This window comes from Trypanosoma melophagium (assembly GCF_022059095.1).
Source record: "Trypanosoma melophagium isolate St. Kilda chromosome Unknown ctg34segment0, whole genome shotgun sequence".
Lineage (NCBI taxonomy): Eukaryota > Euglenozoa > Kinetoplastea > Trypanosomatida > Trypanosomatidae > Trypanosoma > Trypanosoma melophagium.
The window spans coordinates 142,962-160,990 of record NW_027125171.1 but is presented as its reverse complement, the minus strand read 5'-3'; the positions used below and the strand labels follow the sequence as shown (position 1 = coordinate 160,990).

General features: G+C 39.4%; 11 protein-coding genes across 11 annotated transcripts; 8 read left to right on the top strand and 3 right to left on the bottom strand.

Moving 5' to 3' along the window:
- Positions 1–47: 47 nt before the first annotated feature.
- On the bottom strand, positions 48–551 carry LSM04_004148 (Translation elongation factor; the record flags this gene model as incomplete). The annotated part of the gene is made up of 1 exon (XM_067336827.1): positions 48–551. One exon carries the CDS (start codon positions 549–551, stop codon positions 48–50), a length of 504 nt encoding a protein of 167 aa, XP_067188865.1.
- A 225-nt stretch (positions 552–776) lies between these two features.
- On the bottom strand, positions 777–1,280 carry LSM04_005269 (Translation elongation factor; the record flags this gene model as incomplete). Its single annotated transcript, XM_067336826.1, has 1 exon — positions 777–1,280. The coding sequence occupies one exon, from the start codon at positions 1,278–1,280 to the stop codon at positions 777–779; it is 504 nt and encodes a 167-aa protein (XP_067188882.1).
- A 255-nt stretch (positions 1,281–1,535) lies between these two features.
- On the bottom strand, positions 1,536–2,039 carry LSM04_002517 (Translation elongation factor; the record flags this gene model as incomplete). The annotated part of the gene is made up of 1 exon (XM_067336825.1): positions 1,536–2,039. The coding sequence occupies one exon, from the start codon at positions 2,037–2,039 to the stop codon at positions 1,536–1,538; it is 504 nt and encodes a 167-aa protein (XP_067188842.1).
- Positions 2,040–3,001: 962 nt separating this feature from the next.
- LSM04_007254 (uncharacterized protein) lies at positions 3,002–3,784 on the top strand (the record flags this gene model as incomplete). The annotated part of the gene is made up of 1 exon (XM_067336824.1): positions 3,002–3,784. One exon carries the CDS (start codon positions 3,002–3,004, stop codon positions 3,782–3,784), a length of 783 nt encoding a protein of 260 aa, XP_067188917.1.
- Positions 3,785–4,308: 524 nt separating this feature from the next.
- LSM04_004204 (Dynein light chain) lies at positions 4,309–4,581 on the top strand (the record flags this gene model as incomplete). The annotated part of the gene is made up of 1 exon (XM_067336823.1): positions 4,309–4,581. One exon carries the CDS (start codon positions 4,309–4,311, stop codon positions 4,579–4,581), a length of 273 nt encoding a protein of 90 aa, XP_067188866.1.
- A 760-nt stretch (positions 4,582–5,341) lies between these two features.
- LSM04_008247 (SCAMP protein) lies at positions 5,342–6,475 on the top strand (the record flags this gene model as incomplete). Its single annotated transcript, XM_067336822.1, has 1 exon — positions 5,342–6,475. The coding sequence occupies one exon, from the start codon at positions 5,342–5,344 to the stop codon at positions 6,473–6,475; it is 1,134 nt and encodes a 377-aa protein (XP_067188937.1).
- Positions 6,476–8,333: 1,858 nt separating this feature from the next.
- On the top strand, positions 8,334–9,389 carry LSM04_008355 (uncharacterized protein; the record flags this gene model as incomplete). The annotated part of the gene is made up of 1 exon (XM_067336821.1): positions 8,334–9,389. One exon carries the CDS (start codon positions 8,334–8,336, stop codon positions 9,387–9,389), a length of 1,056 nt encoding a protein of 351 aa, XP_067188939.1.
- A 189-nt stretch (positions 9,390–9,578) lies between these two features.
- LSM04_007477 (uncharacterized protein) lies at positions 9,579–11,654 on the top strand (the record flags this gene model as incomplete). Its single annotated transcript, XM_067336819.1, has 1 exon — positions 9,579–11,654. One exon carries the CDS (start codon positions 9,579–9,581, stop codon positions 11,652–11,654), a length of 2,076 nt encoding a protein of 691 aa, XP_067188921.1.
- A 258-nt stretch (positions 11,655–11,912) lies between these two features.
- LSM04_005819 (MHCK/EF2 kinase) lies at positions 11,913–14,147 on the top strand (the record flags this gene model as incomplete). The annotated part of the gene is made up of 1 exon (XM_067336818.1): positions 11,913–14,147. One exon carries the CDS (start codon positions 11,913–11,915, stop codon positions 14,145–14,147), a length of 2,235 nt encoding a protein of 744 aa, XP_067188891.1.
- An 873-nt stretch (positions 14,148–15,020) lies between these two features.
- Positions 15,021–15,500, top strand: LSM04_005184 (Ribosomal protein L21e; the record flags this gene model as incomplete). The annotated part of the gene is made up of 1 exon (XM_067336817.1): positions 15,021–15,500. One exon carries the CDS (start codon positions 15,021–15,023, stop codon positions 15,498–15,500), a length of 480 nt encoding a protein of 159 aa, XP_067188879.1.
- A 917-nt stretch (positions 15,501–16,417) lies between these two features.
- LSM04_006606 (ENTH domain) lies at positions 16,418–17,956 on the top strand (the record flags this gene model as incomplete). Its single annotated transcript, XM_067336816.1, has 1 exon — positions 16,418–17,956. The coding sequence occupies one exon, from the start codon at positions 16,418–16,420 to the stop codon at positions 17,954–17,956; it is 1,539 nt and encodes a 512-aa protein (XP_067188903.1).
- Between the last annotated feature and the right edge of the window lie 73 nt (positions 17,957–18,029).

Below are 18,029 nucleotides of genomic sequence, written 5' to 3'. Positions count from 1 at the left end.
CAATTATTTCAAAAAAATTTCTAAATTATAAACGAAAAATTAATGCCTTATCGCTCAACAGCATTCTTGAAGCTGAGAATCTGATCAATGCCCATGGCTGAAACAACAATTACCAAGACATCTTTGCCTGCATCAAATTGTTCCTTGATCTGTGCCGCCAATTCGGCATTTGGGGGCATATCAAGGTTGTCACGGGTCTCACCTTCATCGTCCATAAGGGAAAGATGTGCTGGCTTGCTGGGATCCTCACGGTCCTCCTGAATATCCAGAACGCTGTAAGTTGCTGTTTTTACGAACGGAACCTCAACATTATGAGTACTCGGAGCCTGATCCTCCATCTTATTGCCAGTAAAAATATCGGTGGCAACAATGCTGACCTTCGCATGTCCGTGCTTGCCTGTTTTTGAAACAGAAAGGTCGATCACCTTGCATGGACGTCCATTAATGCAAATGTAACCTCCCTTCTTGAGAGCACCGGCCTGCATAGGATAGGTCAGGGATCCGGTCTGTTCACCACCCTGAGGTGCGAAGTTTCCCTCGTCGTCAGACATTGCTTTAGAAGAAAAAAGGACTATATAGCAAGGAAAAAAGAATAATGTTTATGTAACATACACACACACAAAAAAAAAAATAAATAAATACATACATACAATAGAAAGTGAGCAAAACATCTCAGTTTTTTTTTTTAAAGAACCAAGATGAAAAGTAAAAAGAAAAACAAAATAATATTTTCCTTATCGAAAAAAAAAAATAACATAACCTAAGAAATTAATGCCTTATCGCTCAACAGCATTCTTGAAGCTGAGAATCTGATCAATGCCCATGGCTGAAACAACAATTACCAAGACATCTTTGCCTGCATCAAATTGTTCCTTGATCTGTGCCGCCAATTCGGCATTTGGGGGCATATCAAGGTTGTCACGGGTCTCACCTTCATCGTCCATAAGGGAAAGATGTGCTGGCTTGCTGGGATCCTCACGGTCCTCCTGAATATCCAGAACGCTGTAAGTTGCTGTTTTTACGAACGGAACCTCAACATTATGAGTACTCGGAGCCTGATCCTCCATCTTATTGCCAGTAAAAATATCGGTGGCAACAATGCTGACCTTCGCATGTCCGTGCTTGCCTGTTTTTGAAACAGAAAGGTCGATCACCTTGCATGGACGTCCATTAATGCAAATGTAACCTCCCTTCTTGAGAGCACCGGCCTGCATAGGATAGGTCAGGGATCCGGTCTGTTCACCACCCTGAGGTGCGAAGTTTCCCTCGTCGTCAGACATTGCTCAGTAAAATAATATAAGGCTTTTGGTTTTTTTTTTAATATATATATATATAAAATCAAAAGGAAGAGAAAAACAGTTAATCTAGCATTGCAATTTCTTTTGCTATTATCAAAAAAAAACAGAACAGTACTTTAATAAATAAATCCAATCATGTCTTTCTGCTAAAAACAAAAGATTTATTAATTTTATTATATTCCAGAGTACAAGAATATTAATGCCCTTAATTATATTGTTACCCTCACTGAATTCCCCCTATCGCTCAACAGCATTCTTGAAGCTGAGAATCTGATCAATGCCCATGGCTGAAACAACAATTACCAAGACATCTTTGCCTGCATCAAATTGTTCCTTGATCTGTGCCGCCAATTCGGCATTTGGGGGCATATCAAGGTTGTCACGGGTCTCACCTTCATCGTCCATAAGGGAAAGATGTGCTGGCTTGCTGGGATCCTCACGGTCCTCCTGAATATCCAGAACGCTGTAAGTTGCTGTTTTTACGAACGGAACCTCAACATTATGAGTACTCGGAGCCTGATCCTCCATCTTATTGCCAGTAAAAATATCGGTGGCAACAATGCTGACCTTCGCATGTCCGTGCTTGCCTGTTTTTGAAACAGAAAGGTCGATCACCTTGCATGGACGTCCATTGATGCAAATGTAACCTCCCTTCTTGAGAGCACCGGCCTGCATAGGATAGGTCAGGGATCCGGTCTGTTCACCACCCTGAGGTGCGAAGTTTCCCTCGTCGTCAGACATTGCTGCGCGAATTATATCAAGGCTTAATTAGGGATAACAAACTTGAAAAAGATAAAGTGAAATATTAAAAAAAAACAAGGGAGTGGGTGCGTTAATTGGCAAGGTCGGAGCAAAAATAGACAAAATAAAAATAAACGCAAGTTGTTCTGAAACCATCTCAAAGAGAATAAGTCCAAAAAGAAATATATATATATATATGTACAAACATTTATTCGACCACAAATTTCAATTATGAGAACGAGGGCATTCAACTCAGGTACCGTCTGCCGCCCTGACTCCTTCAGGAAGAAAGACGCTGCATAAAAACAAAAAATAAAAAACCCGCCAGGAATGCCAAGAGCCGGCCGCCCACGCCTCCTCAAAAAAAAAATTACTATGAACCCGGCGCCGGCCGCGCTCGTTCCGTTGGTTCCCCGCCGCCGGAAAAAAAAAAAAAAAAAAAAAAAAAAAAAAAAGAAAAAAAGGCCACAACTCTGCAAACGAAACGCCGCGCACCACCCAACCCGGAGGCGATGCGTGTGGCGGCCGCGCCTCTGGCTTACTGGCGGTCTCGCCGGTCGGTTCTTCATTTCTCTTCCTGGTCGCGCCGGGGTTCGGGACCGCCTCCCGAGGCAAGCTGCTGCCGCTGCGGGGTTCTTTTATTTCCCCCGCTCTACCTGTTGTGGTTTTTTTCGTTTTCGCGGCATTGGTGTATGGACCCCATTTTGTTTCAATGGGAAATTGGGTGCTGGCACATTTTTCTTTTCTTTTGGCGCGGTTGCTTTTCCGGAGAGTTTTTTTTCCTTTGTTGTTTTTGAAGGGGGAAAAAGGAATAGAAACAGTTGGGTGTCTTTTTTCTGTTTTTTTTCTTTCTCATTGTATTTTTTTTTTGTGTATTGGTTTTTTTTTTTGAACGTATTTACCTCACCTGAATTGATAGAAGGAAAATAATAATAATAATAAAGAATAAAAAGGGAGTCAAAATGAATAATCAGAATTCTACGGGGGAAGAGGCTCTGCAAGTCGTTTCGGTTGGATCAGAGAACAAAATGGGCTATTCTCAACCAGGACAAAATGATTCCTATTCACAAGGAGCATCAGAATTTATTGACCTTAAGGGTGAAATTGATCGGATTTCTAATTCAACTGCGGCTATTTCCCGTGCTGTTGAATCATTGTGTCAATATAATGTCCTCTTTTCAGATGAAGGTTGTATGGAACTTCTAAATGATATTGAGGAAGAGGAGGGATTTTTGTTTTCTCAAGTTCCTGACTACCTTAAACATGAATGGAAACATATTAAATCGACAAAACGAGAAGCTGACAAAGTAGTCGAACCAAGGGTTGATACTGTTGCAATCTATAATTCAGAACAAAGGAGACGTGCTGAAAATGGCAGTTCGTGCAGACTTAAGGTTGATCCTTCTATTCCTTTGAGTATGCCGTTCAGCAAAGAACGTCATAATGCAAGAAACCCTGAATACAAATCAATACAAGGCAATTATCATAGCTTGTTTTTTGAAGATGGGGAACCGGTGGTTTTTACCCCTCCTCGAGATAACAAACGAAAGGAGCTTGAAAAATTAAACGAAGAGCGAACCTACTGGAAAAGTAAATTCAAGCGTCCCGAAAGAAATTACGATATTCAACCCAAAAAACCGAAGGTGGTGCCGCGAGATTTTGTTCCATCATGTGCTCACGTTGAGAATGTCCCAGCTCACAGGAGACCTCCCCAAGAAAAAGTGGTGGTAAAAACGACACAATGAAAAAAAAAAACCCATTCTCAAAAAAAAGGCCGAGGTGTAAATTGTTTTTTTTTTATCTAACTGTCTTCCTTTTTTTTTCTACTGTACATCACTCTGTCTAATCGTTTTTGTTTCTTCCTGTCCTTCTTCCGAATTGACTAGATGGGGGTTTGGGTTTAGTCGGACTTTGCGACAGTATTATTTGTGAGACGTTTGATATCTGTACGGTAGATGTTTTTTTTTCTTTTTTTACTGTACTGCTGAAGAAACATGCTCATTTGTGTAGCATGTATAGATGATTTACACTAGTTTTTATTATTTTCGTTTACACACGAAGAGGCGTTTATTGTGAAAGTGGTGTGGGAAGAAAAATTTTGTGATATTTTAATTACTGATGGTGCTTTTTTATTCGTTGTTGATATTTTTCTCTTTATTTATTTCTTTTTTCTTTGGTTTTTTCCCATGTTTTACGATGTTTTTTTTTTCTTTTAATTAAGTATTGCTTAAATTACTAAAAAGAAGTTAACCTCCATCGAAAATTAACAATGTCTGGCGATCGCAAGGCCGTTGTGAAGTCTGCTGACATGCCTGAAGACATGCAAGCTGACGCTTTTGAAGTTACATCACAAGCTTTGGAGAAATTTAACATTGAAAAGGACATTGCAGCATACATTAAAAAGGAATTTGATAAGAAGTACCAGCCTACCTGGCACTGCATCGTTGGCCGTAATTTTGGCAGCTTTGTTACACATGAAACTCATTGTTTTTTGTACTTTTATTATGGACAAGTTGCCGTTCTTCTTTTCAAGTCTGGTTGAAAGGCCATATAGAAAACTTATGATCTGTGAATAAAAAAAAAGGAAAAAAAAGGAAAAAAAAAAGAAAAAAAAAAAAGAGGAATTCCACAATTAGACTTTTCACCTCTCTGTGAATTGTCTGCTTTACTTTTCTGCCCGACCCTACCATGTATTAAGAGGAGAAAGCAATGAAAAAAGAAATTGGAGGGGTGTTTTTTTTTTAAGAAAAAATCTGAATATAAAGGAACGTTTTGAATGGACAAGGTAGGCAAAAATAAGACGGATGGGTCTGACGTACGATGGGAAAGAGAAAAGATCAAGAGGAAAAAAAACATAAATACCATTACAAATTGACTGAACTGGGTAGAAGATGATTAGGTGTGTTTGTTTCGGTCCCTCCTCCCAATGACAAATAAGCGGTCTTTTTCTTTTTCTTTTTCTCTTTTGTACCGAAAGGTCCCTTGGTGCTTTTTTTTTGTTTATATTCCTTTGTCGAATTCAACTTAGAGAAAATGTACCTTTTATGAAATGAAGGAAAAAGAAGGCTTCTATAATGAGAGAAGTATAGCTTGTTTGCTCCTAGTGCACGAGCTCCCAAGGAGTGGATGTGATGAACTTGAAGAAGGCTTCTTAATGGTGATTTTTTCTTTTCTTTTTCTTTTCTTTTTTTTTCTTTATTATTATTATTATTATTATTATTATTATTATTATTATTATTATTATTATTATTATTATTATTATTATTATTTATATTAAAAATAAAATAGTTTTTGATTAAACCATGTACCGCTTTGAAAGTGAAGTCAATGAACTACAAAAAATGTATAATTTTAACAGTGAGGAGGAGAATGAAGCTGAATCATCGAAGGCGCAACATGTACCACCGGAAGGTCCTAGTAATTTAGAAGACGTAAAACTGCAATCAGATGAAGGAGAAAAGGTTGAAACAAGAGAAAATCAAAAATCTACTCCCGATACTGGATTGGATAAACAGGATCTTCCACAGCCTTCTGCCTTTGGAAATGATTTTTCCCGTCCCTCTCGTAGTGAAAGAGCCTCGGTTTTTTCAGCGGCAGGTGGTGGTGGTGAAGGAGGTAAGGAAGGGAAAAATGAACAGCGAAAAGGAAACTATAAACTACACGTTGCAAAAGAAGTTTTGGGCTTAAACAAAAAAAATACTAAGGGGATGACACCAGAGGAAAAGGAAAGAGTTTTGCTTGAGGAACGATGGTTAAAGGCTATAGAGGAGGAGAAAAGATTAAATGCACTAGAATCTCAGGTAACAGAACGGGAAACAATAATGCGCCAATCTAATCTGACTCCTAACTTTCCCCCTAAGTTTCTATGCATAAAACCTTTTATACATCATGAAATTGCTCTCGTTCCTGAGCCAAGAAGAATGTATGTGCGACTGAATTTCATAAACTGGATTATTACTTGTATACTGCTTCTAATAAATATGGGTATTACCACTGGGGTGGTTCTTGCACCATATCGTGAGGGTACTACGAAAAGATTTAAAACGGCACAAACTATTGTACTTTCAGCTGTATATCTTGTTGGAATACCATTGAGTTTTATTATTTGGTATTGGCAGGTATACCGCGCATGTTCCACTGGGCGTCATACAAAACATTTGCTTAGTCTTTGTGGTTTGGTTGTGGCATTGGCTTTTAGTGTTTTTATATTCGTTGGGCCATCTAACTACGGAGCATCTGGGATTGATTTCGCAAGAGATGTTTCTGAAACCAAATCCAAGATTCTCATTTTTCCTGTTATAATAGTGCTTTCTTTATGGGCTGTGGAAGCTGTATTTTTGTGTTATTGCATCGTGAAACAATGGATATTCTACCGTTTGGATGTCAACGCGCAACAGGAGGTTCGACGTCAACTGCGAAACGTTATCGGTGTATAAAACGCTTTTTCGAGGAAAATTTTCTCCTGTTATGCATCTCACATAGGGAGCAACCCTAACCCTCAAAAAAAAAAAAAGAAAGAAATAGTATCCTATGATTTCTATATGGTGATGACTAAGCGTATGTCAAGTGGGCGGAACTATATTTCTTGAAAAAATTTTTCCTTTGTAATCCTTTGGTTTTTCTGGGTATTCTCATGATGTTGTTCAGATGTTTCGTTTTTTCTTTTCTTCGTCTTTTGGGTTCTTTTTCTCTCTTTGTGGAAAGGTAGATTAGGCTCAAAAGATAAGAATGGGTGCTCTTTATATGAGATTGAAATTATTGAACAATTCGTCCAATTTCTTTGATATGCTTCTTGTTTACTAGAGTAATAGCAGCGTAAATGGTTTCTTGAGGCATGTTAAATCCGTAAGCTATTCTTTTTTTTTTTTTTGTTAACCGACGCAAATATATTTTATATATTAAAACTAAGAGATGTAGAGAACGCAGTAACGTATAATCTCAAAATTATACTGAAATGTTTTATTACATGACGAGTTTCGTTTTGGAACACCATCCAAACCATTTCGGCAGTTTTTCTGGCTTGTTGAAAAAATTTGATCCTTTACTAGAAGAGGTTTTAGGAATTTTTTTTTTTACGGGGACGCTCGCAATCCCGGAAAGTGCTGAGGTTAAGGACAACTAATGTGTCCAGCGTTTAGGTGTCCCATTTGAAATAAAGAAGGAGAAAATAGTAAAATGCGGGTCTGATTGGTCAAATTTTCTGATTGAAGTCAGGAATAAAGTTAATTTTATTAAATATAAATTTGGTTACATCATGATGTGAATACAGTTTCCACTCTAAACGAATAATTGTTCCCAGTTATTAGCGCGTTCTGTGCCAGACAGACTGTGGGAGAGTATATCTTTAGAGAACGTATATATGAGTCTAAGGTTATTGAAGAAAAACTGGATTTAGGATATATATCATAAGAAGGAAACCTTTAAAAAAGTGATAAAGAGACTGTATTGTTACAAATGTTGAATTTCTAATTAAATTTATTATTATATATCTGTAACCCAACTTGAAAAAAACGAAAAAAAAAACCATTTCGTTATCTTCTTTGCTTGTGAATTATTGGGTCTGTATGTAAAAGAGCCGTGCTTTACATTTTACTGATAGAACATATATTTCTCCCTTCATACCTTTTTATTCCTTATTTTATTACTATGGCCTTATAGGTTAAAGTTATTTTTTTGTTCCAGGGGATTTCTTGGTTTTTTTTTCTTTGTTTCTGTCTGTGTGTTGTATTAGCCCCTGGAAGAAATAGTGTGATCTCACGCCTGGTAAAATATTTTCACTCTTGTGTTTCAACTTATTCGTGTTGGAATTGTTTGTAAAGGTTAGGGCTTGAAAAACCTATCCAACCGACCCTTCTCCTTATCCGGAGGAGTGGGCGAATCAAAGAGACTTTTAATGCTTTTTCTTCAGTATTAATAATGATTTTTTTGTTGGTGGTAACTCTCTCTCTGGGAGACTCTGAAAATAAAATAAAAAAATATATATGTCTATCAATGGTTTTCTACAATTAGAGTTGTGTGGGATGTTTTAATGTTCCCTACCATTTCTTTCTCTTGGTAAAATTTGGGGAAGAGCCACTGGCCGAACGATTGGAAGGGAATTAAGTTTTTGTTATTTCTAATGATATGAAAGGAATAATGACTATGGTGGTGGTGTGTTCTTTTAAGATTTTGTGTTGCTGTTTGTTGTATCTTTTTTCCCTTTTTTCTTCAATGTTAAAGATATAATATCCCTCCTTTCCTTTCCTCTCCACCCCCCCCAAAAAAAAAAAAAAGTTGAACAAGACCTACTCACCAATGTCATCGCAACGTAACAAGGGGGGACGTCCCAATGATGAAGTTGGAGATCCGGAAAATAGAAGAAGCTACGTTATTCGGGCTATCCAAGAATCTAAAGGTGCGAAATTAAGTTCTATTAATTCTCTACTTCAAACTGTAGTGCAATCGGCGCGTGCTGTTGTGAAAGGAACAGACTCTCAGAGACGCTTTAATGCTCAATTCTCAGAATTTTGTCGTGCTGCATTAGTGGGAATTGCTGACTTGGAAGATGCTGTGTGCGAATTAGAAAAGGCTGAGGGGGTTGCTGATGGTGAAGTAAAGGGTATTAGAGTAACAGATTTCATAAGGGAATTGTCATGTTTTGTGGCATCGCAAACTAGTGCCCTTGGTGCACAGTACTTGGAGCATGTGGGAATGTCTGCCTTGACGACAACGAGAACGCAACAGAAATCTGTAGAGAACAAATGGGGAACAAAGCGGGAAAGAACGGATGATGCACGGCAGAGGACCACCGATAGACGCGGAACATTGCCGAAACGAACAGGAGCATCACCTTTATTGGACCCAACATCCGAGTTAGAATTGAGGACTCCGCAAAAATCTCCACGTGTAAAAGCTGGGGCGAGTAGTCAACATGGGTCTGCAAAGTTAAGTAGCATTCCGGCATTAACAACATGGTTGCAACCATGGACGCTCCCTGCCCCAAGCGCCCACGGAGTTGCACTTGACCGAGTAACGACGGAACGACCTAAACCACAGAGTACGGTTGAAGAGCCTATAAAATCGCGTAATGACGTATCCGTATTTGAGATCTGTACGGCGCCTACGACTACAGAAGTGCTTAGACTTTGGGAGGCTCGTGAATCAGCTCTTACTTCTGGTATGGATCGTTCAACTAATACGACTTTATTTTCTACTGGAGTTACCCCCTCTCTTGACACGAAAGAAGTTCAACCCATGTTTTTTCCAAAAAGACACTTGAATACATGTACTTCGGTTTCAACACAGCTATTGGGGGATTTAGTACATTATGGTATTTCAGTACTTGAAATGCCATTTAAAGATATGGTGTAAATAAACGATTAAAAAGAAGGTAACACCGGACCATTTCTATAAATTTGGTTATGTGACTTTCTTTGTAATGTTCCTTCTTTATCCTTTTTTTTCCCCTCATTCACTTTTATTCAAATGGCGCAAAAGAGGCCACAAGAGGAAGGTTTTCAGGCAGTGACATTCACTCTCACTAAATCAAAATTGTGGTGTATGGAGAAAGCAGCCTTAAAGCTTTTGGATTTGGTGGAATCCTTTGCAACCCATCACACTCATGTGGTTGGGAAATTTATTGAGTCATCACATCAAACAGGTCATTTTGTCATTGTATTTGATTCACAACAGCTTCTTGAGAAAATTTCTTGTACTACAGATGATGGAATGGAGCTCCTTTCTACGTTGCTACAAAAGTACCATCGGATGCATGAAGGTTTAGTAGGTGTATCATGTCGTGTCAATTTTATTACTTTTGTGGTGCTCCATACTTATTATACATTAGCGAAAGAAGCAGCGATATCTACTGGGAGAAATAACGAAGGAATAAATCCACTTATGTATTCGTATGAACAGGAAGATTTCCCTTTTTTAAATGAAAATGAAAAGAATAAAGATTCTGATATAAATTGTTGCTGCAATCTAATGGAGAATTTTATTAGAGAATTGCGTTTAAAGAATCTTCTAATAAAACCTTCTGATATTTTGGCTGAGACAATTGTCTCTTCTGCAGGTATAAGTATAACAAATGATGATAGGAAAAAAGATTCCTTTTGCTATTCACCATACATATTACATGAGTACCTTAAAAAATCTTTTGGATTTGATCAACTTTCCTGTGGTTATGAAGCAGGGAAGTTAGCAGTAGATTGCTTTATTTCTATTTACTCTCGTCTTATGGATGCTATTACAGATCAGAATATATCAATGGAAGAAGAGAGGGTAAACTCTTTGCACCGAATTGTAGATAAATTTCTCTGTTTGGTTACGGGAGATGAAGATTGTTGGTGGTCTACAGGAAGGAGTGAAGGATATCTTATACCAGGTATTTCTTTTATAACAAAAATTCGAGTCAAAGAGTGCGGTTCTTCATTTTCAAGGAAATGTGTGCTTACCCCTTTGCATACTTTTGGAGCCTTGCTTCAGGATGAGGGTTATCATGTAGAAATGCTGTTGTTATTCTCAGAGTTTCCCACCGAATTTGTAGGAGCAGATGATCCTGACCTTCAGCGTTTAGCTTTCATGGTAAAAAGTGTAAAAAAAGGATTAGTGGTTATTGTGGTGAAGGGACACGTAAGGGAAGAGGTATTGCAATATGTGGAGGAATGGGGAGATAATACACGAACTGTATTGATTGCAGTTTCAGTTGGTCAAACAGCCATAACACAGTTAGCGCTGGCTTTCCATGTTTTGCCAAGAAGGTTACAATCACTCAACTTTGATCCTATTGTAGCTTATTTGCGAATAAAAACATTATTTACAACTGCTTTACATAAAAAGTGTAGTGGAGATGAATATCGTTCACTTCTTTTAACACTTGAACCGTTAAAAATCAACAAGGAAAAGGAGATTACACGAAAGGTACGTAAAACTATTAGTATTGTATTTGGTGGTCGATGCGCTGCTAACGTTATACTAATGGAGCGACTTTTTCTTCGCCAACTGCATCATTTAGTCAATGTCTTTTGCTTACCACATCATCTGAATGTTCTCATGCCGGCAGGTGGAATGGCCGAAGCTTATGCAGTAAGTTATTTAAACCACAAACTTGAAGAAATGTCAGGTGATACTGCATTTTCGTCAAGTATTGTTGTGCGCCTTATGAGAGCACTTAAAGATGCGCTTATTGCTTATATGGAAAATGTTTTATTGAAATCAGATTCTTTAACGGTCGAGGAAGCTGTAATGCAGGTGACTTCTTCACAACGAGACTTTTCTACAGTTAGTTGGGAAACAAGTAATCCATCTACATATTGTGATACTTCCAGTGATAAGACAACCAAAATGGCTCAGAAACCTGGATGCAAACTATACAATCATACTGTTCTCACTCCACCTTTTCTTAATTTATCTAATACACCACGAACTTTGAGTTCTGACCCAGTTTCCACAATGTTGCTAGGAGATATTACGGAGTGGGAGTCCCAAGTGGAGATTGCTAGTGCCTATCTTTGCATTGGAAGATGCTTAGACCGTCTTTGTTTTACAAGTATCTTGGGCAAAATTACCACAAGACATCATGCAGAAGTGGGCGAGGGGCTCGAAGAATTTTTCTTCTACAAAGATGTCGCGTAGTGATGATGTGCGGAAGTTGACAAACTAAGTAAAAAAAAAAAAAAACGGAATTCATACAGTATGTTAACTTTCTCTTGTGCTGGATTTTGTGTCGTTATCCAGCTGTTTCTTATTATTTATTTATTTATTGATTTTTTTTTACTGACTCTTATTTTTTCTTTTTTTCGTCTTCGGTATAGTACTGCTTTATATATATATATATATATATATATATATATATATAAGGTAGTAGTAGTAGTAGTAGTAGTAGTAGAATAAATGGCGTGCGCAAGAGAGGACTTGCTGCTGCAAGACCAGACTTCTTGCGTAGATGAACAAAACATCCAGGAAATTAGATTGGATTGTAATAAAATTATTGATGCAAAGAATACTGTACTATCGTTACCAGAGAACGAACCTACGCAATGCATGGCTTCCCCATTCCATAAATCTACTGTTCCTCTTGATGAATCGCATAATATCGACAATGATAGTAAATGCGTGGAGGTAGCTCCAATAGTGCCCCCACTAGTGAGGGATGGGAAGAAGAGGGAAATACACTCCCCTTACCGTGCATTAGGTCTAAAGAATAACGTCACTGATGAGACGCTGCCAAGGAGTAATAATTCTGATGCGTGTGCAGTGAATGCTATTATGGTGGATGACAAACAAACAATTGTGCGACCCCAGTCACAATTGCCGCAATCAACACACACAACATCAGAAAAGGAAATTTCATTCTCTCACATGGTGCTACATCCACCGCAGACGGAAATGCCTCGCACGTCAGCCCGACGGCCAATGGGCGGTAATGTTAACGAAGTGAGTGAAGTACATGCATCACATTCCTCATCTATGTATACAGAAACTGCGGGAGATTGTACAGTGGATACTTCTCTGAACAAAAACACAGCTATCATAATCCCCACCGCCACTGTTACTACTACTACTACTACTACTATTACTACTATTCCTCTTTCATCTCCTCCTCCTCGGAATAATCAGATGCTTTGTGTTTCATCTACTCAGCCCACGGCACCAAGTTATCAAAAAAATTTACGTAATTCGGCTCAACTACTGTCTCCAGAAAAGTGTTCTTATTCTACAAGACGCTCTATTTCGTCTTGCTCCACTTGTGAATGTGGAAGTAAATGTAGCTGCTCGCGAAGTCGTAGCAGGTATAGCACTAGTGGAAGCAGTTCTGGAAGTACTTCTCATGGCATTCGAAGTAGTTTATCTCGTACAACATTTGAGAGTTGCAGTAGCTGTTCTAGAAAAAGCGGCAGTAATAGTGATAGTAATAGTAATAGTGACGGTGGTAGTCGTAACTATAGCGATTCTTGTGATAGTGGTTGTACCTCCAGAAACAACAGTAGAAGCAGTACAAGTGGTAGTAACAGTACAATGAATGAAAACCAACACGAACCTGCTATTTTTCCCTTAAAAAATGGCTCTGTAGATGCATTACCATTGGGTATATTTCTTGATCTTCACCATCGATATTGTTTAAAGGGTCGTTTAAGCAAATTCGCAGAGTCAGCAGTTGTTTATGAATGGGACACTACTATTGGTGTATGGACTACTGTGAACACTTCAGTTGTTATTTTTCCTATTCCTTTCGCTCATGGTGATATGCGGGCTTCGTACTATATAATAGATATCAACCGATTTAATTGCAAGATGGTGGCTAAACGATATCGTTGTTCCTCAGTAAGAGAGACTCAATATTTTGATGATGTCTCAATGCACACAATTGCTAATCATTGGGCTAAAAAATTTAATAGTTGTATGCCGCCCAAACCAGTACATTTCCTTCCAGCTGTGGTTATGGAGTTGATAGACCGTAAGCCGCCGTTGTTTTTTGCAGTAGAACCTCAGTTAGATGGAAATTTTACAAAGTACAATAATAATAGTGGTTATGTACCAAACGAAGTACGATGGACTCCACAAGCATTTTCCCACTTTACATATCATGCTAGCAAGAAAAAATTAATGATTGTAGATATTCAAGGTGTAAATGATATTTATACTGATCCACAGATATTAACATTTGATTGTAAAGGTTACGGTCGCGGTAATCTTGGAAGGGAGGGAATGCGTCTTTTTATTCGTTCTCATAAGTGCAATGGAGTATGTGAAATGATTGGAATTCCACGCATAAGTTACACTAGGGATATTGCAAACAAACTTCCTAAAGATAGTAATACAGTGGCACATACTGTTCCTTGTCAAGAGAGTGATGAAAATGCAACTAATGAGATTTTGCCACCCCGATCACATGGTTCAACATCATCAATTTTTTTTCTGCGGGCATTGGCTCAACGAAGTGTCCCTGAGAGTGCTGCAATGATGTATTCTTATGATTTATCAATGCCTGTTGAAACAAGTCGTAGATATCCTGGTTTTTTGAAGCGAATGCGTTTATATATATTTCGACGTTTTGTTTCTGAGAACAATGCACTACGAACAAATGATGATCAGGGACAGGAAATTTCTCAAGAGGAGAGGTTTTAGACGCAAAAAAATTTTTTTTTCTTACTACCCTTGTTTTTTTTCTCTTGCGTAATGGAAAATTTTTTCCGTCACCTCTTTTGTTTTGAGCAAAGGAGACTTTTTTTTCAAATCCCTTTGTGTATGTCTTACAACATTACTGGGTGATGAGGAAAGCAAATTGACGCGTTAGTGTCCTTCAATTCAAACTGAGCAGGAGATGAGAATGAAAGGCTGACGCTGGAACCATAAGGCTTTTTTTTCTTTGTATGGTGTATGGTTGTTCCATCTGATTCGTGTCTGCTTTATTGTTATTATTATTATTATTATTATTATTATTATTATTATTATTATTATTATTATTAATTAGTGTTTTTCTTTTTGGGGTTGATGTCTTGTGTTTATGTTGCTATTCTATGTACATTTAGCTGATGTTTTTTTTTAGAAAAATATTTGTGCCATGATATTTACCACGTGATCTGTTGTTAGTCGATGTTGTTGCTTGTTCTCTTGTAAGAACATGTATGCCTTATGGCAAACTCCATGCTCCGACCAAAAGCAGTGCAGTGGGAACCGCGAGGATATAAAGAAAATCGTGAAAGAAAAGAAAATAATAATTTTTTTTTTATTGCTTTTCGAAAAAAAATTTCCTCATATATTCCTTACTTACCCTGGAAGAAAAAACTTTTCCACGCTATTTTCTTATTAATCTTGATGTTGTAATTTATTTCCTTTCACATACTATTGCATAATATATATATATGTATATAAGGGGTCTCTGTGTTTGGACCTCTTTGGCATTTGACTGGGATCCTTCTTATTTCTTTCTTTGTTTCTTTATGTCTTTTTCCCACACTCATACGACTGCACCCGGATGCTGGACAGGAATAGCCGAAGATGGTTCACTCCTACGGTTACAAATGTGGCACCCGCCACCTCTTCGCCAAGAAGTTCCGCAAGCACGGTATGCCCTCCGTGAGCACCATCCTCACAAACTTCAAAGTCGGCGACTACGTCGATGTTGTGGCTGACGCCGCCGTGCGTGCCGGCATGCCCCACAAGTACTACCACGGCCGCACCGGCATCGTGTGGAACGTCACACCCCGCGGTGTTGGCGTTATTGTGAACAAGCCGGTCCGCAACCGCACAATCCGCAAGCGCATCTGCGTGCGCTTCGAGCACGTTCGCAAGTCGCGCTGCCAGGAGGCGTTCAAGCAGAAGCAGAAGGACTTTGTTGCCTTCCAGGCAGCGAAGAAGGCTGGCAAGCCACTGCCAAAGCCAAAGAGGAGCAGCCGTGCTGGCCGTATTGTGCGCCCGAAGAACGTTGAGGTCCTTGCTCGTCGCACTGCTGACTACGAGGCAATGATCCCGTACTAGAACTTTTCGGATCCAATATCTACTTCATGTCTTTTTTTATTTGTTTTAATTCTTTCAAGAATTCCATCTCACTTCTTTTGGGGGTATAATGATGTGCATTCTTATCCATGAATAAGAATGCAGGTATTTCTATGTGTGTATATATGATTTTCCCCCGTTGTCTTTCTGAATTTTTTTTTTCCTTTTATCTTTTCTTTTTTATTTTATTTTTCTCCATTAGTGTAGATCTAAAGTAAAACAAACAAACAAACCAACAAACACATATCTATTGAAGAAGATGTCTTGGCCTCACCGTTTTTTTTTTTTGAATTTCGGATTTACTCTATCACTCACGAAGACACCTTGATTCTATTGGTATGGTATCACTTCCCATCGAAATGGAGTGAAAGTTTGAAATGGAGTTAATGATTTTTATTGGCATCCTTCTATGTGATAATCGTTCATGGGGGTGTTTCTTTTGGTGACGCACGTTTTTAAAGTGTGTCAAGTATTGGTTTATACACCTATCATTTTTTCTTGTTTTTTTAAACTGGTTTCTCATGGTCTATTTTGTAGAAAATTTGGATTTTTGGATGTCTTATCTAGGGTCATAAGATGTTGTATTTTTTTTATGTTTTTCTTTTCACGTTTTGGGAAATAAGTAATATATGTATTTGTGTCCAACTGTGAGTTTATATTTCTTACTATGTGTTGACGAGGGTGTTTTGCAGTCACTTCCCCTTTTTATTTCCTTTCATTCGCCCTTACCATCTTCAAAACACACACACACACATACATACACTAGGATACCCCCCCCAAAAAAAAAAAAAAAAATATATATATATATATCGAGTTGTAACGGTAGAACATTCAAAAAAAGCAAAAAAAAAGGAGGGACACAAAGGACAAAGGAGGGAGTTAAAGCAATTTTATCCTAGATGAACATTCCTACTTCTATTCACGCCGCGAAGGAGCTTCTGCGTGTCAAGACCTCTGGTAACGAGTATGTGGAACTTGTTCACGTAGCCACCAATGAAGAGCCATGGGGACCGACTGGGACGCAAATGGAAGATGTCTGTCGTGCATTCCCACGTGGATCTGTTGACATAATGGAGGAAATCAAATTGCGTTTAAAGCACCGCGACAAATCGTGGCGTTCTTGTTATAAAACTTTGCTACTACTTGACTACCTCGCGCGTAATGTGTCGGAGTCTGGACTCCCCGCGGTGTGCTCTGTGCTACCCACTGTGCGGCTCATCTCCCAGACGTTTTACTACACGGGAAGTAAAGGGACAGATCACGGACTCTCCGTCAGGGAGCGGGCGAAGAAGTTGTGTGAACTCCTCAGCGACGGCGCGGTGCTGCGGGAGGAGCGCGAGAAGGCGGCCCTCACCCGCTCCAAACTCTCCGGCCCCGCCAGCGCAGAGGGCGGCTACGCAAGCACACGTTATCAGGGATTCTCACGCAGTTCCCCGCCCCCGCCAACCTCATACAGCTACGACCGCCCAGCTTATCACGCACACACAAGGGAGGAACAGGAACGGTACGATATGGAACTCGCTGCTAGAATGCAACGTGAAGAGGAGAGTCGGGCCGGGATATCTGCCGCTGAGGCGGAACGCATGTATAATCAACATGTTCGAGGTCAATCCAGTACGTTGTCTCAGGCGGCTCATGATTCAGACCTGAAGTTGGCAAGACGACTTGAAGAAGAAGAGCAGCAGAGGCGTGCCTCACGCAATATGGGGTCAACCACTACCGCACAAAGTGCACCTGTTGTACAAACGCCAGAGACTTCTGTTACACCTCCTGAATCACCCCCAGTAAAAGTTGAACCACCCAAACCGAATTTACTTGATGATTTATTTGCTCCAACTCCAGTTCCAGCTCCAGCTTCCGTACCAGCTAACTCCAATGCACAGCAACCTAGTTGGCCCTCTAACGCTCCCGTACAACGAGCTCAAGCTCAAGCTCCTGCGGACCCTTTTGACGACTTTTTGAATACACGACTTCAACAACAACAACAACAACAACAACAACAACAACCACAAATACAACCACAGCAGCAGCAGCAGCAGGATGCTATTTTCGGTGCTTTTCAAACTGCGACAGCGACGCAGCCACAACAACTTGGTACGGCCCCCACTGGTATGTGGTATGGAACAGCACAAGTCTCTCAGCAGCCACCTACACAAGGACAAGTTGGTGGATGGTCTAGTGGGGCTCCTATGCAGCAATCGTACGGTGGAATGCCATCACAAGGCTACTGGGGAGCAACCCAGGCACCCTTTGTTGCGGGAGGAAACAATTTCCAGGGGTATTCACCGTTCACAAATCCAACCACCACCTCCTCCTCAAATAGTGTAAATCCAATGGAACAACAGATGGCTCAATTTGCTGGACATTTTGCTGGACAACCACAACCTCCGGCCAAAACGTTAGATTCCTTAATGGCTGAACGTCGTACAGGTCAATAACTCACATTAAGCCATGGTGACGTCAAATCAAGATACAATGAAAGCAACAAGGAAGAGAAAAATTAGTAGCAAG